Here is a 23,362-nt window from a genome sequence, read left to right on the forward strand (position 1 = left end):
TAGTCGCACATCATCTTCAGATATCATAGTATCTGAGGGCATGGACTAGGAGCTAGATTGCTTGGGCTCGTATCGTCACTGAGTGACCTGAGGTCTGTCCTATATACAGCTGTGAAATCGGGATAAGTAAAGCTGGTGTGAGAATTAAATGAGCTCATACATTTAAGAGTATGTGACCCATAGTAAGAACTCCATGTTAACTATCACTTTCAGCCTAAGAGGTGCAAATACACAGGTAAATCTTATAAAAGACAGAAATGATGAGGAGGAAGGTTTTTGAGCAGCGATGTGTCATGATAGAGTAGTGTTGAGGGAGAGAAGTACGGCAGTAGTATCTATGTATTTATTCAAACGACCAGACAATTCAGTGAAAAAAAATTTGTCTTTCATATATGGAAAATACAGTTAACGTTGGCCTTAGTGGTTCTTAGTGAATTGCTTGAACTGTGCAAGAGGTTTAGGACTGTGGAAACATAATCTGAGACTAAAATTGGATTTTTAAAATAGGCTCACCTTCAAACTTTTGTAATTGACATGCAAAGATATAGTATAGAACTCCAAAACTGGCACTTCACCACTGTTAGCTTTTAAAGAGTCATTGCTGTTTATGAGGGTTACAGTGTAAGTGCTTCTATACAGCTTGAGGGAATCAGAGCACTAGATAGCCAGCCAATAATTTCGGCAGAAGAAGACATTAATTTTGTTTGAATCACCTGAGTAACTGTGGTTGTGTTGACTCAGGTATAGTGATAGGTCCTTTTATTTTTATTTTATTTCATATAATTTGTTATATTTTTAAGATAAATAACAAACATGTCATCTCCCACCCAAACTTGTTTGTGTCTTCACTTTACTTCATCATAATTAATTAGATTAGAATTACCATTTGAATAGTTTGAGAAAGTCTATATATCTATGTTCTAAGCTCTAAAAAGAATAACTTAAAATACATGAATTAGAAAAAGGTCAGTATTTAAATATTTGCTAAAATTACAACAATGAAATACAATTTTCGCCTATCAGACTTGGAGGATAGGGGACCATTTATGTGGTGTTTGACTACTTTTTATGATCAGATGTACAGTATTCTTCTTTTGGAGAAGATATGCTTACTGACAAAAAATTACACATATTAATAGATTTTCATAAAGAATTCAAGCAGTATAGACAGTCATAGAGTTGGAAGGTGAAAATCTTCATTAAACCCCCAACCCTTCCCATCCCAGTCCCTGCCTCAGAGGTAACAGTAAACTCTAGTAACAGTTTGGTAGAGATCTGTAATTTGCATATGTGTGTTAGGTTAGCAAAAACAATGAAGAAATTTTATTTTGGAAAAAAATGTACTTGCTGACCCCTAGTGGTGTCATTTAGTAACATTTATTTGTTTTGAAATAATTTAAATCTGAATTATGACTTAGGTTTAAACAATAACAGTAAGAGAGAAATGGAGAATCTAAGTTAACATCTGGATGATTCAAGCCTATGTGTCATTTCCCTCCAAATATACAGATAACTGAGGAAAGAGAGCAGAGGCGTTAGTAGTGAGATGTTATCTACTTTGGCGCTTTGAAATTCATAAAAGCATAACTTACAGGATTTATATATGAAAGAATATTTTATACCAGGTGTTTGAGTATTTTTATCATCATCATAATCATGGTTGTTCAAAACTAAAATAAAACTTTTCTTTTGAAAAATAAAAGCATTGGTTTTCCCTTAGATATTGGATCAGAAAGATACACTTTCAGTTTCACCATTCGTGATACACCAACCCATTTTGTGAATGTGACGTCCTGGGGCAATGAACATTACATCCGATCACTTTCTGACAGCTTTAGAGTTGGCGAGTGTGGTAAGTTGGTGTTGGTTCTTAAACTGTTTCTATTGTAGTATCATTCTTGTGATACTTTTGTGGTAACCACACTGAGAGGGTCAAATGAAATAAGATACAGTTAATAATTCCCAAGAACCTTGTCAGGAAAAAGTCAAGTGTTAAGAGCATAACACAAGGCATTCAGCATTATTACTTGAAACATACAAATGTAATAGTCATAAATTTTTACTAAGTAGCTTTACAATCTTTGGTTTATTTCATATTTCAGTTTGCATCAATCCCTATTGTAACTATAATCATTTATCTTTCTACAAATGTATAAAAAGCCTGCTAAAGAGATTTTGATAAAAGATATTTGAATTTTTAGTAGGATTTTAAGAAACCTTACTTTAGTCTACTTTTTCTTTTTTTGAGGAAGATTAGCCCTGAACTAACATCTGCCACCAGTCCTCCTCTTTTTGCTGAGGAAGGCTGGCCCTGAGCTAACATCTGTGCCTATCTTCCTCCACTTTATATGTGGGACGCCTACCACAGCATGGTGTGCCAAGCGGTGCCATGTCCGCATCCAGGATCCGAACTGGTGAACCCCAGGCCACCAAAGTGGAACTTGCACACTTAACCGCTGTGCCACCAGGCTGGCCCCACTTTTAGTCTAAAATACCAAATCTTTTGCATCCTCTACCCACCCCGTATCCCTCTGATGGTATGGTGTAGTATCATAAAAGGAACAAGGAGTTTGAAAACAGATAAATCTGAGTTCAAATCCTAGTTACAAGATTTATTTACATCATGGCTTTGAGAAAATTTCTTAGTCTTGTTGGACCTAACTATGAATTAATACCCTATAGAATCTTGTAAATGTTAAATGAGATATCATGCCTGGTATAAAGTGTAAGACTTAGTCACTCAATAGATGGCACTATCCTCACACAAGAAACAAGAAAGTACATATACCAGCTCTCTTTCATGGTAGAAAGAAGAAGGGAAAAAGTAATGCAGATAATTACACCATTCTTCCTCGACACTGAAGGATCAAGCAGCCTATTGTCCATACTAGTCAGTTAGCACCTGATCGTATTTTGCCTTGTATTATTAGCTTTCCGGGTTATGTGTATTCTCTCTCTAACAGAATAATAAGGTAATTGAACATATGGGCCATGAAGGCAGAAAACTATGCAAACTTCACAGGGCCCAATATGGTTCGAAGTGTTCCTTGGATGAATGCTAGAACATCAGTTATGTAGAGCTAAAGATAGATTTTGGTATGAAAATATGTTAAATGTTGATGGTTGTTGTGAGGATGAATGAGATAAGGGATTTTAAAAGCATACAGTTGACAATGATTATAAATCTAAATAGGGCTTTAGTGTAGGAGAGTAAAAAATTACAGATTTTTGAATCAGAACAATTCTAATTCTAGTTCTACTTTCTAAACATAAAATCTCAAGAAAGTTACTTAACCTTGATGAGCTTCAATTTCTTCATTTGTAAAAAGGGATAATCATGGAATGGTTGTGTGAGGAATTAGCAAAATAGAGCACAAAAAGGTCTAACATAGACTGTAAGGAAATGGAAACTCTAAAATGTTGAATCATAAAGCTGATAAAGTTGTGGAGCTCAAACCAAGACCCTGATTTTGCATCTCTCTTTCTACCCCACCACTGTTGTTTCCAAGGGCAACTATGAATTAGGGGAAGATCAATTAAAGTGTTTGTTTTGTAGAAGGGCATGTTGTAACCAAATCAAATGTTCAGTGTAACTAATCAATAAAGTACTATTAATGTGGCTCATATGTTGGGATTTAAACACAAACCATAAAAAATGTCATCTGGGATCAAATTGATGGTCATACCCCAGGATTCTGTTTCTTACAGCAACACAGAAAATGATTGTAAAGGATATATAACACCAACTCAGAAATTAGAAATAACATTGTAATGTTCATTGTTATGTATACTTGTTTTTTATTTATCCTCTTACTGTTTTGTAAGCATCATACTTTCCCCACTGTTTTAGTGATAATCGAAAATCCCCTGATCCAAAGAAAGGAATTAGAAAGAGAAGAAAAATTCAGCCCTGCAACTCCTAGGTAAATATCTATCTAGCACAGAGGTCTACAGTCTTTGTGCTAGAAAGATGTCTTTGTCTGTCGGATTAGCAGAAAGCTTACTAAAGGTGTATACTTTAATTTGAAAATTGTGAGTTTAATTTTTCCTCACAATATTTATCTTTGATTGTGAAATAACTTACTTTGATATAAGATCACATGAAAAAATGGCTTTGTTTTTAGTACTTGGTTCTCATTCTTAAATTTACAAAAATTTGACTCTAGTCACATTAAAGCTGAACAATGAGAAGAAAAGATAAATCTTGGAAGTCGTGTATCTCTTTTTTCATATCAAGGTATAACTTTACTCACGTGCCTCATTATCTTAGTTCAGGTTGCCTGGAAGCAGAGCCCAGAGGAGGATTTCTGTGCAAATGATTTGTTGAGGGAGCACTCTCAGGAGCAGCTTGTAAGGACAGGATATGGGGGAAGCTGAGCAAAGAGGGAAGTTCAGCTGGAGCCCAGCCTCTGTCTGACTCAGGAGGGAGCTCTGGAGCATGAGTGGCATCTCAGAGTGGTAGCCCCTGAAGGAAGGGGGCTGGGCTTTTGTACCCTGTATTTACAAGTCATTGGCTGCCATCCACCCCCACTCCTAGTTGGGGGCGGGGGCGGGACATAAGCTCAAGGGCATTTCTTGTTGAGGGCAATTCTCTAGAGAAGGGTGAAGCTGGTAAAGGGCTCTGGGTGGGGCATGACAGTCTCTACACCTGCACCCATTTTGACCCCTTCCCACCTACTTTTCTGACCTCATCTTATGCCAGACTCTCAGATCTCATGTCTCTGCAGCCACACTGAACTTCTTTCTATTTTGTGAACACCGTAGGCTCATTTTGCACTAATAGCTTTTGCATGTTCACTTCCCTCTGCGTGGAAGAATCCCCTCCCATCCGATTTGAATCTTTGCTCCTTCTCTCATTGAAGTGTCAACTTGAATGTCACCTCTTTAGACCTTCCACATCCACTCAGTCTGTAGTAGCCCTTCCAGTCTATTCCTAGGACTTTGCCCTGTGCTGTTATCATCATGACTCCGATCACTATCTGAGATTATTTAATTGTTCTTGTCTGTCTTCCTCTCACACATGTGAACTCCATGAAATCAAAGGCCTTATCTGTCTTCTTCACCACTGTATCCCAAACACCTAGACTAGGGTCTGGCACTTAATAGGTTCTCAGTAAATATTTGTGGAAGGAAGGAATGAGTGGACAGAAGAGCATTCTTGGCAGAAGGAACAAATGTGAAACCTCCTGGCCTTTTCTAGAGCAGTTACTAATAGGTTGAACCATATGAAACTGCTGATGCTTGACTTTTTTTGGTCTAAAAATGTCAATTTCATAGCCAAGTAGAGTCATGCGCCACCAAATGATGCTCCAGTCAATGACAGATTGTGTATTGACTTTGGTCCTATAAGATTAGTACCATAGAGCCTAGGTGTGTAGTAGGCATATCATCTAGGTTTGTGTAAGTACATGCTATTATGTTCGCACAACAACAAAATCGCCTAATTATGCATTTCTTAGAATGTATCCCTGTCACTACATCTTATATGGCTGGAATATAGGGCAAAGGCAGGGGAACAGCAGGAGGAGGAGCTTGAGAGAGAAGTAGACACATTTCACAGACAGATTTGCCTCTCGTACCAAATTTATCCTTTGGTGATAGCTAGCTGGAAGGTCTTTGAGCTGGGAAATAATCCATTCACATGTGTGGTTTAGGAAGATCACTTTGGCTACCTGAGGAGGATGGACTGGAGGGGAATGAAGCTTAGGAGACAAGGCAATCGTTTGGATGAGAAGGGAGGAGGTGGTCAGGGAGGGCCTGGGCTAGAGGCTAGAAAGAGGCTCCATGGAGGGGACTTGGAAGTTGACTGGCTGGAGGGGGAAGAGCAGCTCAATTCAAGTTCAGTGGGTAAATGTTGTGCCTCCACTCCAGTTAGAGCACCTCAGATGTAAGGAAAGCACTGTCCTCCATTTAAATCATGTAGGCAGGGCAGTCAGTGTTACAGAGATAGAAATAACAAAACCCCGACATTTTAGAGGGGTTTTTATCCCCCTCTTACAGAGAAGAAGACTGAAGCTCAGAGTCGTGGGCAAGGTCAGACAACCAGTATGCTTAGAACTTGGGCACGAATTGGTCCTCAAAACATTTTCTTAACGGAAATATATTTTAGACAGAAAACATTTTACATTTTTCAATGTTTCTAAGAGTAAAAAGTACAAATTTTCTTAATGAATTCTAAATTACAACCAAGAAATAATTTAACTGTGAACCCGGTAGTATTTTTCTATTAGAAAATCATTTGATATTAACTTTTTGTGTGTGTTTTTGCAATGTAGCAACTGTAAACTATTGCTCAGTGAGAATCACTCAACGGTAAAAGTTTGTTCCAGTTATGAAGTGGACACCAAGTTACTTTCCTTGATACACTTACCTGTTAAAGAGTCTTGTGATTATTATTCATTGGGTGACATTGTTGCAAATGGACACAGTCTGGATGGAAGAATTATTAATGTGCTTGCAGCTGTGAGATCGGTAAGTTAAAATCTCAAAAAAGCCAAGTTCAATTCGGCAGAGGCGTTCTGTCACTTAATTTGTGTTTGGAAAATAGTAACCAGCTGGACTAAATTTCCCTCTGTATCTTGATCCATAGTCTGATGAATTAAGGAAATGGTAATACTTCTCATTAAGGGGAAAGTAGCATTTTATCTGTGAATGAATAGCAAAATAAAATCATATTTGAATGTGAAATGCAGCACACACTCATAAATGATCCACTAACAATATGAGAGTTTTTCATACTTCAGTTAAACAAAGACACAAATGAAAAGAGTAAATTCATGGACTTGAAGATCTCCACGAGGTTCCTTGAAGGGGTGTAAGTGGAATAAATCAAGGAATCAATTCCATGCGCGCTCTCAGAGCTGCTGAGATGGGGGAGGAGCGAGAGTACCTGCTGTCCTGCAGTAGGGCCGGTGGTCTAACGCAGCCTGGGGTGAAGTGCAGAGGAGAACACTCCGTTGGGCACCAGGGAGTCTTACATCATCCATTGCATCAGCATCTCGCTCTTGACTATTGCAGCAAGTTTTGAACTCTGTTGGACAGAGTAGAGTCACTCGGCAGGGATTTAGAGGTGGACCTCAAAAGTAAAGTTTTACTAAATAAAGTATATGAAGAAAATTAAAGGAGCAAGACCAATTCCTCAATATATGGAATGATGATAGAAGACAAAAAAGGAAATAGACTTAGGTACTCGTAGTTCACATTGTAAGTAATTGCTAATTGCTTTTCATGTTAAATGACTAACTGAGAGAGTGTTGACTATCCCTGAAGACAACCCTGTGACGGTAGAGGCCATGTCTGCTTTGTTCACCAGCCTAGCCCCAGCCTAGCACAGTGCCTGCCGCACAGTGGACACTCATTATAATTCAGGATGGAGGAAGAAACACCCTTTATGACAATCTTGAAACATTGAAGAAATCACTTTCTGGGCAGCTTAGGTTCAATCTTTCTTAAAGGCAGGATATGATCTCTCAATTTCCCTGGAATTCTGTAAGATGCCATTATATTACAATGTAGGAAGAATTTTCTAAAACTCAGTATGAATATAAGCAAAAACCTGCAACAGCTTTTTTCATGCCTCCCCCATGAGTCTGCTACCCTCCTTCATAGGATTACTTCTTTTTTTTTTTCACCTCTTCTCACATTTTGCTTCCATCACTCTTACATTTCTTTTCTTCACACTTTTATTTGACATGTTCTCTCTTTCTTCTCACTTCTACTTACGTCTCTTTAAAACTTCTTTTCATGCAATTTTCTTGCATGCTGTCATCTGACAGGCCTCTCTCTCTCATACTCTGGCCATCTTTTCCTCTCACTTACTTTCTAGATCCTGCTCTTCTGCTGGCAGCTATGACTTTTTTTCAGCTCCTTCCCATGGAGCTCAGCTCTGCCAATAGATGCAGTGGTGACAGTGGCATAGGGGGCAGCTAGCTGACTGTGCTTGGGCCATTGCTATACAGCTGTCAGAGGTACCTGCCATTCCATATGAGAACTCCCTGGGGGGACAGAAGGGCCCTGAGTTCACTTCCACCTCCGTGATCCTCTTACCCTGCTATGTGGTTCAAATCAGACAGTGTGTCACAGAGCTTTCTCCTACATTCTTGATTTGTCCTCACCACTTTATCCCTATGAGGGAGGCAAAGGAGGCATGGACATCCATACCTGGGCTAGCAAGATGAGGACACTGAGCCCAGAGAGACTGAGTTCATGTAGTCACATGAGCTCCATGCCAGGCCCTGCGTTAAGTCGTGGGAATACACAGATGTTTAAAATGTACTTCCAACCCTCAGTGAGGCCACATAGGTGCCATCCAGGGACTTGTTATGGAGCATTTGTTCTGACATGTAGAAAAGACCCCACAGTCTTTTTTTTTGAGGAAGGTCAGCCCTGAGCTAACATCTGCTGCCGATCCTCCTCTTTTTGCTGAGGAAGACTGGCCCTGAAATAACATCCGTGCCCATCTTCCTCTACTTTATAAGTGGGATGCCTGCCACAGCATGGCTTGATGAGTGGTGCCATGTCCATACCCAGGATCCGAATCGGGGGACCCTGGGCCGCTGAAGCAGAATATGTGAACTTAACCGCTGCACCACTGGGCCAGGCCCCCACAGTCTTAACTTAAAGCACATATATCTGTATCTCTCTTCAATCAAAGTGTGTAACTTGGAACTTCAGCTAAATACACCTAGTGTAAAGATAGAAGATGCTTTTAAGTCATCAAATTTATGTTAGCGTTCTTGGTATTTTGATATTTCTAATTTGCTATTTAAAAGGTAAACATTTGAGTATTTCCATCAACAAATGTTTAAGTCCCTCTACAACCATAGGTTAAGATTAACTATTTCCTTCCATTTCTAAGGTTGGAGAGCCAAAATACTTTACAACTTCAGACAGAAGAAAAGGCCAGAGGTGTGAAGTTAAACTCTATGATGAGATGGAGTCTTCTTTTGCGATGATATGGTAACCCCCTATATCTGTTCCAAACTGTGAAATCCCTGCTATTATCCCTAAGACAGAACATTTTTATTTCATCGAAAAGATGATGGATTTCATATCAGGAGAGGAGTAATGATAGGAGAGAAATGATAATTAAAAATAAAGCTTGCTCTTGTATGTTGAGTTGTTACCGTCTATGCTGTAAGACTACCTTAAAATGAAATCTTTAGATGGCGTGGGATTGCTCAGATGGACGCCACCATAACTGGTTTATTTTTGTACTGTTTTATAGCAAATGGTGGTTTATTAGGTCTCATTGATGAACAAGCCAGACTGTCTGTGATTCCGTGGGTGGTACCCTGGAGCCAGGCCATGGAAAGATGGTAGAAAAGCAAGTGTTGCCACGGGCTGGGTTCTTTGGGGCTGCTGGTGTGTCGGATGTGGGGCAGGGATACACCCTGAAGCACTGCAGGGTATGACATGGCATCGTTTAGACTCCGGGTGCCTGTGCAATGGGCCTTCAATCCCTCAAGTCCCCTGAGCACTTTCTCCACTGTGGGGGCTTCCCTTAATGGTCTGAAAGAGCCAGAGTCTTTGGGCTTGTAGTCACTCAGCTCCAGCTAGCCTGGAGAGCCCTGAGTGAGTGGTGGGGAAAGAAAGAATTGTCAGAGCAGAAGTCCTTACAGGTGAACGGTGTTGAGTGTTGACGGAATAGATTTATCACATGGATGTGAAATGCTCTGTGAAATAGGCAGCATAGCCCTGCAAAATGCAGGGGAAGCCGACACCCTTAACTTGTGTCTTTGACCACATGGGGGATTGTTAACCCCAGCCGTTAAGACATTCTTTTTTTGGGTGAATAATGTGGTCACTGCCAGTTGTTTTTTTTTTTAATACATTCAATTTTTGTCACTTCTTTTTTAAAAAATGCAGTTGGGATAATGAATCCATTCTACTTGCACAGAGCTGGATGCCACGAGAAACAGGTATCATACTTCAATGATTGTGTTCAATCTGTGTCATTTTTTATTCACCCATGTAATAATTTTAAAATGGCTTTTTCCCCAAACAGTAATATTTGCTTCAGATGTGAGAATAAGTTTTGACAAATTTCGGAACTGCATGACAGCAACTGTAATCTCAAAAACCATTATTACAACTAATCCAGGTAAAAAGGTGTCTGAAATTTTTTATCCTTTTGGAAATGACTGTATCATGTATACCAATATTAATGCAGCATACTTAAGAATGAAAATGAATATCAATCCACACTGTGGCAGCATCCCACATAAAAGAGAGGAAGATTGGCACAGATGTTAGCTCAGCAACAATCTTCCTCATGCAAAAAGAGGAAGATTGACAACAGATGTTAGCTCAGGGTCAATCTTCCTCACACACACAAAAAAAAAGAAAAAGAAAGAAAAGAAAATGAAGCTTGGATTTCATTTGAATTGAAAGTGAAAAATTGCTTTATGTGACTTTTTAAAATTTACAATGAGCTATATTTATCTTTGATATCTTTAGTAAAGAAATGAAAAATCAGACTCATTTTTCAAGCATCATCCCTTGTGATGATTTTTGAGAGATCAATGCTATTGATTGGAAAACTTAAATTGTTGACTATTTCAAAATAAAATCAGGGGCTGGCCCTGTGGCCGAGTGGTTAAGTTCTCATGCTCTGCTTCTGCGGCCCAGGGTTTCACCAGTTCGGATCCTGGACGTGGAAATGGCACCGCTCATCAGGCCATGTTGAGGTGGTGTCCCACATGCCACAACTAAAAGGACCCACAACTAGAATATACAATATGTACTGGGGGGTTTTGGGGAGAAAAAGAAAAAAAAAAGAAGAAGAAGAAGATTGGCAACAGTTGTTAGCTCAGGTGCCAATATTTAAAAAAAAATAATAAAATCAGTTTCACTACATTCAAATAACTTAGTGCTAGAGCACTGAGAACATATGTAGTGTCATTAATTCATAACTGTAAATTGAACGCCCAGCAGGCCCCCTGGAGTGCTTGCTGAAAGGAGTTACAGCTTATCCAGCGTGAGTCAGGGGCGCAGGACCTGGGGAGGTGAGGGCTTGGTGCCCTTAAACGTCCTCAGAGTGCTCTGTAGTGCAGATAGAAAGATCGGGCCAACGCTGCAGGAGAGTGCCGATGTCCCAGAAATGGACTCATCCTTCGCAGTCTCAAGGAGATACAAACGTAGTAGTGTGTCATTTTAAACGTAAGCTCGCTCTACTGCTCAAAGCAAAGCATCTACAGTGACTGAGAATTATAAAGCGATCTTACGTCTTTGACCAAACCGTTATAAGAATTTTTAAAAGTGGAATTACCATGAGATCGAACGTAAAATAAGGACTCTTTTTTATATAAATACACTGGATCTTGCACATCCCTCACAGGAGTGTTGTCTCCTTGAAAGCAGTGTCTTGAGAGGTTATGTGACATGCACTGATTTGTTCTTGGTTCAGCTCACATCTGCCGAGGACATGCTGTGTGCTGGGCACTGTTCTGGTGTCCGACAACAAAGCACAGATATCTCCGCCTTGTGCAACTCACATTCTAGCAGGAGAGAGACAGACAATAAACAGTAAAGATAACACATCTGTGAATTATGAAATACTTGAGAAGAAAAAGAGGAGCAGAGCCAGGAGGGTCCAGGGTGCCACGGTGGGTGTAGGGTGGTCAGGTAGCCTCACTGGGAGAGCGACATTTGAGCAAAGACATGATGAGGCAGTGAGGGGGTTAACCACAGGAAAGAGTGCTCCAGTCAGAGGGAACAGCCAGTGCAAAGGTCCTGAGGCTGGAGTGTGCCTGCATGTGGGAGGAACAGCAACGAGGCCAGTGTGGCTGGAGTTGATAGAGCACCGACAGGAGGAAGAGTAAAGGTCAGAGAAGAAATGGTGGCGATCAAGAAACCTTACAGGCTAATAAAAGGGTGTTGGCTTTTACTCTGTAGGAAGGGGGAGCAGGGCAATGACATTATCTAAGTTTTAAAAGGATCACTCTGGCTGCTTTGTTGTAAATTGATGGTGATACAACCGTGGTCTGTTCTCACCACTTAGGACAAGAGTGCCACTCTTCAATTCCTTTTTTTTTTTGGTGAGGAAGATTCGCCCTGTGCCAGTCTTCCTCTATTTTGTATGTTGGTCACTGCCATGGCATGGCTGATGAGCGGTGTGTAGGTCCATGCCTGGGATCCAAACCTGAGAACCCCAGGCCACCAAAGCGGAGGGTGCCAAACTTAACCAGTACACCATGGGGCTGGCCCTTTTTTTATTTTGAAGAGGATACTATGCTTTCTTATTTTTAATAATTTATTAATACTATCTATGATAGAAAATCTGTATCCTTTAAGGGTAAATTTGGTCTGGGAAAATTTCTAAAACACAGTTGGATTTGTCTGGTGGAAAAGGTTATCCAGTTTGACAGTAGTAATTGTATCAAGACCTCAAGACTAAGTTAATGAGACAGAGTCAAAGGGTGTTGTACATTTGGCTCTGAAAGCAGATTCAAAGGAGAATGTTATTTTTGAGTAGTGCCAACATAATTGGAGTAAATGCCTTATTTCTCAAGGAGACGAATTTGAAGGAGACTGCTTATAAGGGTGCATAAATTTCAGTGTGCTTGTTTAAATTAGCTGTATTTCTAATTTCCTGGGCTACACCTGCATGTAGAAATTAAGAACCTCTTAATGGTTTAAGCTTTCATCCTAGCCAGGATGTCCAGGCTTCCTTATAGCTTTGTCTGCCCAGGGAAAGTTCATCAGACAGGGAAGGCAGAATTTCTGCCCCCTGCAGACAGTCCTGGATGACCCTGTTTTCGGTAGGGATCTTTACCGCAGTGCCTGCACCCTACCCTTCCTACCAGCTTTCATCCCGGGAAGCTGGTTGGTTAGATTTCTGTGGCCCCACTCCAGCATCTGCTCCCATCTGATGGGCAGCAATACTGTCAGTGTCTCAAAAGCGTTCGCTCATTCACTCATTAATTTACAAATATTTATTGAAGGCCTTTGTTTGCCAAGTACTGAGATAACTTAAATACTTTCTGGAATGAGGAAGTACACGAGTGGATGGATGGTCAGATGGCTGGAAGGATAGTCACTATATTGGATACTGGAAATACAGAAATGAAAAGGCAAAACCCATGCTGATGAGGGATTTCAGTCTAGTTATGAGAAAGAAGAGACAGTGCTAAGACTTGGGGTGTGATGGGACAAGGAGGAAGAAAGCCCTAACTCTTCCCCAGAGAGCCAGGGGTCCAAGCGTGGTCAGGACGATTTGTGGAAAGCTGGGGTGGGTAGGGGAGGGCTGAAAGACCATCAAGTGCTGGAGGTTGGGGATTGAGGTTGGAGTGTCAGAGTCATGGGAGAGCCTTTTTTCAAAATTACGTTCTTGCTTTCTGGCATATCATCTCATTATTCCTGAGAATATTCATATCCCAAATTGAGGAACAAGCCTTTCAAATAACTTAAAAATTTTTTTTCTGATTAAAAAAGAAATCCATATAAAATTCAGAAAATATGTAAAAGCATAAAAAGAAAAACAAAGATCACCTATAAATTCACCATCTTATAAGAGAATCATTTCTTTGATATATATTCTTCCAGATAATTTTTCATTTATACCTTTTTTTAACTGAAAGAGTTGTACCACAGAGTTTTGTAAGCTGCTTTTTACACTAACAATATCTGGTGTACATCTGTCCATGTTAGTAGAGCACTATGTCACATTGTTAATGGCTGTGTAATATTCTGTTTGATTGTATTCTTCCATGTCTTCACTTTTTACCATTAAAAATAATTTTGGATCATTTACAATGATTTAAAAAGTAATCAGTTTGCTTTTTACTTATAATGCATTTTCAATTTAAGATACACCAGAAGCTAACATCCTATTGAATTTTATAAGAGAAAATAAAGAAACAAATCCTCTGGATGATGAAATTGACAGTTATTTGAAAGAATCCATAAATTGTAAGTGACCTTTAAATATTATTTGAATTTTTAAAAGGCCGAGATTGGGCCTGTAAAATTTTGTCGTACATAGTAAAACAAAAGATACTATGTTCTTATTACATAAGAATAATAGTAAAAGATGTTATATTAAAATATATAGTAAAAGATACTATATTCTTAGTATACTATATTCTTATTATGTAACTGCTGTATTTCCACTTTTTAAAAGGTAGTTTAAAACTTCTGGAGGCTCATAGAACCTTTTGACAATCTGATGAGAGCTAATGACCCCCTCCCCAGAAAAGTAGCTGTACCCACACATAGAATTTTGCATAAAATGTCATGGGTTCACAGCCCCTAAATCCATGCAGCCCAGGTTGAGGCTTGACTCTAAAAGGGATGCTGTTTGTTGCCACCTGTGGCTGATGCTAGACCCTCGGGAGAGTGAAGAGGAGCCCAGGGAAGTCTTAGGTCACTCCCTGAAGGCATGTTCTGTAACCTGGTCCTAGGAGACGAAATACTGCCTCATCATACATGACACCTAATTCATCTCAAGAGAGTAACAATTGAATTAAGTGTGAAATACTTCTTCTGCAAGTCACCTTGTAAAAGAAGAACTTTGTTGTTGCTTTTGTGGGGGATGTTTAACACATTTCCTTTCAGTAGCAACCATTGATAGAAAAAAACACGACTGGGTCAAAATTAGAATTATCTATTTGCTTAACAAGAAGGAACAAGCTAGAAATTGTATTGTTTATTAGAGTTCAGATTAAGCTGTTATTGTTACTTTGGAAGCCTTTTTTAAATGTCGGGTCATTTGTGGAAAACGCCGTGTCAGGAGACTTCCAGGAAACGCAGAAGCGTTCACTGGGCTGTGAGGTGGATTTGCCAGAACATATCTCAGTCCCTGCCCATCATTCAACCCTGAATCGGGGACAACGACAACAATGCCTACAGCCTTCTCAAGGCTACTCAGGACTATTGTGTTTGTTTGGAGAAATTTTTCCTGATCAATGGGTCATATCAAAGTAATCACAAAAGTAGTACTTAAGTTTCTCTTTCTTTTATGTCACTGTGGAAACTTTTATGATTAAGTTTGGTTATAGGCAAAAATGAGTTGCTATGTCTTTTAAAATGCTCATTCTTCCCATGAAAAATTTATAGGTTGAAATTGATTAAATATTTCAGGATAAAACTATCATATTTTATTTAAAGCTTTCATTATTTTTATTTAAAATGATAGTGTTCAGTATAAGAAAAGTAAATACAACAAACAGACCAGAAATAAAGTGTTATTTTTTGAACATCATCCAATCCATCTTCCAGTGCACATGTACTAACAGCAAGATAAAGAATAAAAATAAATGATAAGTAAATAGATACAAACAACTATACTTTTTATTGAAGAAAATTAAATTTTATATACTAGATAGCAAGAAAAGAAACCAGTGAAGCGCTGAAGGAACTGGGCAACTGCTGTTAAAAGTTTTCTGACCCAAGTAATATTTGGACCTTCAGATTCCTCTAAAATTAAGAAAAATAAAAATGACTAATAGGCTATTGTTTTTAGTTTTATAGGTTTTCTTTTTTTTGAGGAAGATTAGCCCTGAGCTAACATTCACTGCCAATCCTCCTGTTTTTTGCTGAGCAAGATTGGCTCTGAGCTAACATCCATGCCACTCTTCCTCTATTTTGTATGTGGGTCACTGCCACAGCATGGTCACCGATGAGTGGTGTAGTCTGTGCCTAGAATTCAAACCTGGGCCACCAAAGTGGAGCACACCAAACTTAACCACCAGGCCATGAGGCTGGCCCCTCTAAAGTGCTTTTAAAAGTCTCTGCCCCGTTTAAAAAATTGAATTGACTGCCTTTTTCTTATTGATTTTCAGAATTCTTTAGATATTCTGGATATGAGTCCTTTGTCTCTTTGTAGATCGCTAGCATCTCCCACTCAATGGCTTGCCTTTTCACTCTTTTAATGGTATCTTCTGATGACTAGAAATTATTCATTTTAATGAAGACTAATTTCTCATTCTTTTCATTTTTTGGCTTATGTGTACTTATATCAGTTTTAATATAGCAAATATAATAATTTTTTTTGTTACTTAAGCTAGTACATGTTCTCATTTGAACTTTGTAGCTTTTCTATTTGGATATAATCTTTTGGAGGTCTTAGAATATATATAGAACTGTAATAACTTCTTTTTATTTTTATTTCTAGTAAATACAATAGTTGATGTCTATACAGTTGAACAATTAAAGGTAAAAGCTTTGAAGAATGAAGGGAAAGCTGATCCTCTCTATGGCATTCTTTATGCTTACATTTCTACATTGAACATTGATGATGAAACCACAAAAGTAGTTCGAAATAGATGGTAAGAAGCCAAATTACTTTTACCAAATTCATTCTTGTAAGAAATAAAAAGTGACTATTTTTAATAAATTTTAAGCTCTATAAAAGTTAGAGCTGTTCTTTAACATGAGTGGTTATGTATTTGAGAGAAATGTATAAATAGATAACCCATAATGAAGTTCCATGGCAACCTATTTAGATTCAAAGATTATAATTGCCTTTTAAAATAAAATTTAATTTACTGTGTTTCTACAGTCCTCAAATATAAGGATATAATACTGCCAGAAACTTTTAACTGGACTGGCAAATTGTTTTATAATGTATTAGAAAACTGATTTGGTTGCCATGCCCTATAGCAATACTAGTGACAGCATTTTTAAAAATTATTTTCAACTGCATGATGAATATGATTTCTAACCTCTCCTAGGTCGAAGTTAGTATCTACTTGCATAGAAAAGTAAGCCTAGTAGATTTAAGATGCTTGGCAGGAAAGATCTAAAATGTTATTGTGAAAGTTTCCATATGGATTTTGTAATTAAAATTTTTATTGACATAGTTTTAGATTTAGATGGCATTGTAAGAAACAATGTAACCAAACTCAGTTGGTTCGCCTCTTGGTGAGCGCGGAGACAAAAAGCACAGCCAAGGCAGAAGTAGGTGAAGAAAGGTTTATTACTTGCACAAGCGATGGAGAACATCGGGAATATTTTCCCAAAGCAGTGCCTCCCTGAACAAGGGTTTGAGGTGTCCTTTTATTGTTAGATCAGAGTGTAGTTCATGAATATTCAGTTAAGGAAAAGGCAGGAGATGGGGGTTTATCGCCTAACAGCCATGTTCTTTGAAGGCGAATGTGTAGCATGCATGCATACGTAGCATGATCTAAAAATGCTGCTTTGCCCCTCCCACAGGAGGAGAGTTTAAGGTGTTAATGAGATTACAATGGAACAGTTCACTTTAGTTTATTTCAGAGCAGTTTGAGGCCGCTAGAACTGGCTTCAGCTGGCTTGCTTGTGGGAACCTTCTGTGGTTAGGCTCTTCCTGAAACTTTTTGTCTGCAAAACACTCAACAGGTAATGTTAGATTTGATCAGATCTTCAGTACCCCTTTCTTTGCCTGGCTTCCTGGTTACAATAATATAGAGATCCCATGTGCACTTTGTCCAGTTTCCCCCAGTGGTAACATTTTGTGAAAGTATAGTATCACCTTGCAGCCAAGATATTGACATTAATTCAATCCACTGATCTTATTCAAATTTCCCCAGACTGACTTGCATCATTTGTGTGTATATGTATATTAAATTCCATATAGTTTTATCACATGTATAGGTTTGTGTATCTACCACCACAGTCAAGATATTAGCCTGTGGATTTTTAAAACATTTATGATTTGATATTAAAGTTGAAAAAACTAATGTAGAGGTATTGTGCAAGGCAGGTGTTTATTTTTTGAAAAATATTTTTCAAAAATTAAAAAATGTTATTGTCCTCCTTATTTTTTCCTACATCTTTAGTATTTATATCTGAGGAAAAGCATCTAAAATTCGCTTAAAAACTGATCTGTGGGGGCCAGCTCAGTGGTGTAGTGGTTAAGTTTCTGCATTCTGCTTTCCTGGCCTGGGGTTCACAGGTTTGGATCCCAGGCGTGACCCAGCACCACTTGTCAAGCCACACTGTGGCGGCATCCCACATAAAATGGAAGAAGATTGGCACAGATGTTAGCTCAGTGACAACCTTCCTCGAGCAAAAAGAGAAAGATTGGCAACAGATGTTAGCTCAAGGCCAGTCTGCCTCACACACACACTCATACACACAAAACTGCAGTGTTTAGACAAGAAACCACTGTCTTCAGATCATTCCCTCTACTTGAGAAAGTTGAATTAGTCTTCCTATTTAAATAGGCTAAAGTAAGTAAGGCCTATTTCAAAAATATGGAATAGCGTGTGATTACCACTTAAGAGTAGAATGTGTCACTAGCAGTACTAACAGCATTTAAGGTGTGAAACCCACCCAACTTTGGCGTTTTTCTGTAGATGCACAGAAGAGCTAGCACAGGACCATCAAACAAGCATTCATGGAGCCTAGGCTCTCTAGGCACAAAACACGATTCCCGCCCACAGAACTCTGAGCCGGGAAGAGAAGACAGACGTACTGGCGATAGCAAGGAATAGGATGTGACACGCTGTAAGTCAGGGCTGAAGTCAAAGTTCTGCAGCTGCTCAGAGAATGGAAGGGGGAGCACTGAGGTGCAAGAAAGGAAGGCCCTAGCGGGGAAATGAGCCTGGGCATGGGCAAGCACGTCAGCAGAGGGAAAGGCAGGAGGCAGGACGGTCAGGGGACTGGCTTAGCTCCGTTTCAGAGGAAGCACGAATGCTGAAAATGAGGCTGATTGCATAAAAAGCATGTCGTATTGATTTGTATTATTCCTCATTTTGTATGTCTGTCTTGTATCCTGCTCAGTGCTGAGCGCTCTGTAACTGCTTACTCTGAAAGTGTTCCACTGCTGACTCAGACTTTGAAATGATAATTCTTCTGCTAGAGATCACATTTTACCACTGTCTTTGTTTCTTTTCAGTTCAGGCTGCGGTTACATTGTAAATGAAGCATCCAGCACTTGTACAACTTGCAACAAAGATTCTTCCAAATTCAGATCTGTTTTTCTCAGCTTCGACATGCTAATTGATCTTACTGATCACACAGGTACCCTCCATTCCTGTAGTCTCACCGGAAGCGTTGCTGAGGAGACCTTGGGCTGCACGGTAAATAGCAAAAAGGGAAGCATGTTTAGAAATATTTCCAAATTGAGTTCTCTTCCCCCAAAAGATAGGTTATTTTGGTGAATATTTGATAGAAATTAATTCATTAATAAAGAGGTCTGGGAAAAATCGATCTTGATTTAAACACACGTTGCTTTAATGAACAAATAATTACGTATTGTATATTAAAATCATAGTTAATATTAACTATTAGGGATAACAATGGAGGCACTTGGCCACAGTGGAGAATAAAATGATATTTTATGTAGTCAAGTAACAGTGGGTAGAATAACACATTGGAGACGTTGATTATGAGGCGGCTCCTTCCTAAGGAGGGTTTGGTGATATTTCACCTACCCCGCTGTACAAAATCAGCCACGCATTTTCTCCTCAGTCTGCTGCTACAGGGAGGCAGCGGATCCTTAGAGATTAGCTTGCATACTTGATGGTAGGTACTCGTTTTTTGTTGTTAGAACCAGCTCATGAAGTTGACCATTAAAGCGTAGTTCCAAGAGGTTTCTACTTTGTTAAGGCAGCTTTCTATGCTGAGGCGCCTGAGTGGTTTCAGAGATTGCATTTAGAGCAAGGCCATATCTCCTCCATTGAGAGGATTGAGCTGTAATTTCTGTGAATAAAAACTCATTTCTAGTGAGCAAATCTAAGTATCACATTGTTGTCAAGATGAGTTATCTTTGGAAATATTTGTTTGATTTTTTTTTAACCAGGTAAATGAGTTTCTTGCAATGACGGATGCACAGAAAACAGCACTAAAGTGGCAATTTCTTTTGGAAAGAAGCAAAATTTATTTGAAAGTTAGTGTATTTTATAGTACTATGTTATTCTATATGTTGAAACAATAAGGAAATCCAAGAGTATGCCCTAATAAATGAGGGAATTCGTTATTTTTAATAATGCCTGATTCTCAGATGTGCAGAAGGATTTGCCTACTGTAGAAACAATGGAAGTAATCATGTTTTTTCATATAGTATGAAGGAGTTAGAAATGACACCAAGGAGGGCCAGCCCAGTGGCACAGCAGTTAAGTGCTCACATTCCGCTTCGCTGGCCCGGGGTTCGTGTGTTCGGATCCCAGGTGCGGACATGGCACTACTTGGCACGCCATACTGTGGTAGGTGTCCCACATATAAGGTAGAGGAAGATGAGCATGGATGTTAGCTCAGGGCCAGACTTCCTCAGCAAAAAGAAGAGGATTGGCAGAAGTTAGCTCAGGGCTAATCTTCCTCAAAAAAAAAGAAAGAAAGAAAGAAAGAAATGTCACCAAGGAAATAGATCAACAAAGAAAATATCCACTAATGTTAACTCCAAGGCAAAGCACCAGGCTTTGGAGTCGACGCCTTGTCCCCCACCCCAGCCATGTGGCAGTGCCCCGCTCTTCAGTGCGCAGTGTACAATAGCGTAGTTAAATGCTTAGATGCTGGAGAGAGGCAGACTCAGGTTTGAATCCCAATTCTACCACTTCTCAGCCTATGTGACGCTCGGGAGGTGCGTAACTTCTCTAAGCCTCTAAAGTTCTGTGGTCCTACAGCTCTGATGAGAGCAAAGTCCTGCAGCCCGAGCAGTGCTTCAGTGTTGGAGGATCACAGAATCTGAGTGATAAAGGTGTGAAACGGGGAGTGTGACAAACCCCTTTGTTTTGCAAGTGAGGAAAACGGGACCAAGAAATGTTGCTACTTGGCCCAGGTTACAGGTGAGAAAGGGCTGCAGCCTACATTATTTCCTTCCCTGGTTCTCAAACATTTTCTCCTTCACACTCTTAAAAATTTTCAAGCTCTTGTTTAAATGAGTTATATCTGTTGATATTTACTGTACCAGAACTTAACACTGAGAAAAATTTAAAACATATTCATGAACACAGATTCCATTAGTGGTCAAAGCAATGATGTCATCTCACGTTGTGTAACCTCTAGAAAACTACAATGCGCTCTGGTGAAAGAAGGAGAGTAGCAAAGGCAAACAACATCTTAGTAGTATTATGACAATAGTTTTGATCTCATGGATATCCTGAAAGAGTCTTTCAGGAAGAAGACTGCAGCTACTCCATCTCAGCCTCATAAGCAGGTTTTCCCCTTTTCCAGTGGCTTCCTTCCCTTGTGGCCTCAAGCATATCTGAACTTACATTGCTCTGCTAATATGATAAAAACAAAATATTCCCATATAGATTGGACTTTTTATGCATATATATATCATATTTCAGTTAAAAACAATGAACTACTTTAAATGGTTCAGCTAGAGGGATTTCAAAGCAAGGTATTCATTTTAATGTTTAAAATGCATGGTGATGTTAGTACAAGTCCTTGTAAGTCTGATATTGGTGTTAAAGAATAATTTCCAAAAAGGTCAAACCATAACTTTTATACAAAAATAAAGTGAACATATGTCAAAGATTTAACTCAATTTATTAATTAATACAGGAAATTAAAATGGCTAGTTGATGTGTCCTTCACACTTCATGTTAAATAAAATGTTGGTGAAAGTGCTTTGTAAATTATAAAAAATAAGACATTATTATGAGTAAACTGCATCACTGCATCCTGGTAGTCTAATAGATTATGTTACTGCTACAGGTTAACGCCTCTCACAACTGGTAGTTTGAACACACCTTAAGCCCTTTTTTCTACATGTTGGGTTGGAAATATCAACTTTCCCACCAGAGAGAAAGGTCATGAAAAAATGACATGGATCTTTACAAAATCACTGTCAGAAGCCAGATCTGTAATTTCTCTACCAAACTCTGCCTGGGACTGGAACTCTTTCCATCCTCTTAGAACTTTTATTGAAGTTTATGTTCACGTCTGTAAACAAAGCTCATTGCAGTTCTCTATTTGTGGTCATTGGCTTTCAACTTTACCTACAAAGTCATTTTTAAAACTGTCTCTCTTTTTCTCCCTGCAGTTTTTTTTATCACACAGAGCAAGGGGTGGATTGAGAATTAGTGTGCTTTCGTGTAAGCTTGCAGATCCTATTGAGGCAAGTAGGAACTTGTCTGGACAAAGAAATATTTAAGACCAGATATCATTCTTTAAACTCTGGAAAAGAATAAGAGTTTTAACTTCCTTTAAAGTGGAAAATGAGTTTGAAAATTATGGATAAATTTGTATTTTGTTCAAATGTGGTAAAAATATTTCTGTAAATTTTTATTATGTTTCCTCCTGGAGTTGGTTTGGGGTTAAGTCTTAAAATATCTCTCATCCGAGCTCATTTCTTAGAAGGCTTTTTCTACTGGCTTTGCCCTCTCTCTTCCCAAGTTGGAAAATGTTTGCATGAATTAATAAACAAATTTCATCTTTCTCATCGATATGAATGATTTCTTTTCTTAGCCCCTTCCCTCTTTGTCTGGTTTCCTGGGAGAAAGATCAGAACCTCTAAAAACGACTTACCTCGAGCTCGGCAATGGCTCAGAGGGATGAGGGACTCTCTTGGCGCCGTGTGGGAACAGCAGAAGTCCGTGGGCGATATTGTGCAATTGCTTTGAACACTGTAGAGCTCTTCTAATCCCTTCCCTTCTCTGATGACACGGAGCTACCCGGTGCTTGTGAAGGCTTGCCGACTCAGGCTGACATTTAGGAGTCTGAATCAACTGGGAGGAGACCAACTTCAAAACGTTATATGAGGGTGCCGAGTCTCAGGAACTTGGGAGGGTGGGAGACTCGCTCTTGACAGAAGGACGGTGGCCCGCCTTCCACCCCACTTGTCTTTGCAGTAGCCCCAAAGCACTCTGTTCAGCTCTACACATTCTGAGTTACTTGCTGCATGGCGCAGACCCACCGCTACAGTCAGCACTGACCCACAGTCTGGGAGGTTTGGCTAACGTATTTTGGGTCTGGCACTTCAAAGGCTGCATTTCACCCACCACAGAAGTGGAAAACACAAAAAAAGAAAAAAAAGTAAGTATATGAAACTCTTTTATAAAGCTGATGTTGGGAGATAAACTTATCTTGTTAGCCATGTTTTCTCTGGCTTTTATCATATGCAGCCATGGAGGAGGGAGGGATATGAGCTGACTCCTGCTTTGTCCAAATTGTGGTAATAAACGAGGTAATGAAGGATTTGACCTACTTGTGCAAACAGCAAGTGTGCCTGATGAGGAGCTTCCTTCCTTTCTCCCTTGGGGAGGGGAATGGGTGTGTTAAGCAAGGTGAGTTGGGAGGGTGGACAGGAAGGAAAGAGGGAGAGTAGTGGAGGGGGGAGCGGGGAGGGGTCAGGCTGGGGAGGAGAGAGAAGTGTAGGTGTCCAACAGCGCAGGAGACAGGAAGGACGCTTGGCTCAGATGGTGTGTCAGGTGCTGTGTGCCAGGTCTCTTGGTGCCCTGACCAAAGCATCAACACCTGGGCCAAGGGTGCCAGA

The 23,362-nt window shown here is 39.5% G+C and overlaps 1 protein-coding gene across 7 annotated transcripts in view; it reads left to right on the plus strand.

Moving 5' to 3' along the window:
- The window catches only part of MEIOB (meiosis specific with OB-fold), a 28,863-nt gene extending 6,553 nt beyond the window's left edge, over window positions 1-22,310 (plus strand). For 3 of the 7 annotated variants that reach the window (XM_044747743.2, XM_044747744.2, XM_044747745.2), the window contains exons 4-14: window positions 1,721-1,852; window positions 3,851-3,923; window positions 6,276-6,471; window positions 8,858-8,958; window positions 9,868-9,920; window positions 10,007-10,102; window positions 13,810-13,911; window positions 16,115-16,268; window positions 18,818-19,001; window positions 19,724-19,810; window positions 21,911-22,310. In XM_044747743.2, coding sequence (XP_044603678.1) covers window positions 1,721-1,852; window positions 3,851-3,923; window positions 6,276-6,471; window positions 8,858-8,958; window positions 9,868-9,920; window positions 10,007-10,102; window positions 13,810-13,911; window positions 16,115-16,268; window positions 18,818-19,001; window positions 19,724-19,810; window positions 21,911-22,021 — 1,289 coding nt within the window. In that variant the 3' untranslated portion in view covers window positions 22,022-22,310. Of the gene's footprint in view, window positions 1-1,720; window positions 1,853-3,850; window positions 3,924-6,275; window positions 6,472-8,857; window positions 8,959-9,867; window positions 9,921-10,006; window positions 10,103-13,809; window positions 13,912-16,114; window positions 16,269-18,817; window positions 19,002-19,723; window positions 19,924-21,910 lie in introns of those variants that run through there. The other 4 variants (XM_044747746.2, XM_044747747.2, XM_070485234.1 and 1 more) reach the window with 4 other exon arrangements.
- Window positions 22,311-23,362: the final 1,052 nt, after the last annotated feature.

This window comes from Equus asinus, chromosome 14 (genome assembly GCF_041296235.1).
Source record: "Equus asinus isolate D_3611 breed Donkey chromosome 14, EquAss-T2T_v2, whole genome shotgun sequence".
In the NCBI taxonomy this organism is placed as follows: domain Eukaryota; kingdom Metazoa; phylum Chordata; class Mammalia; order Perissodactyla; family Equidae; genus Equus; species Equus asinus.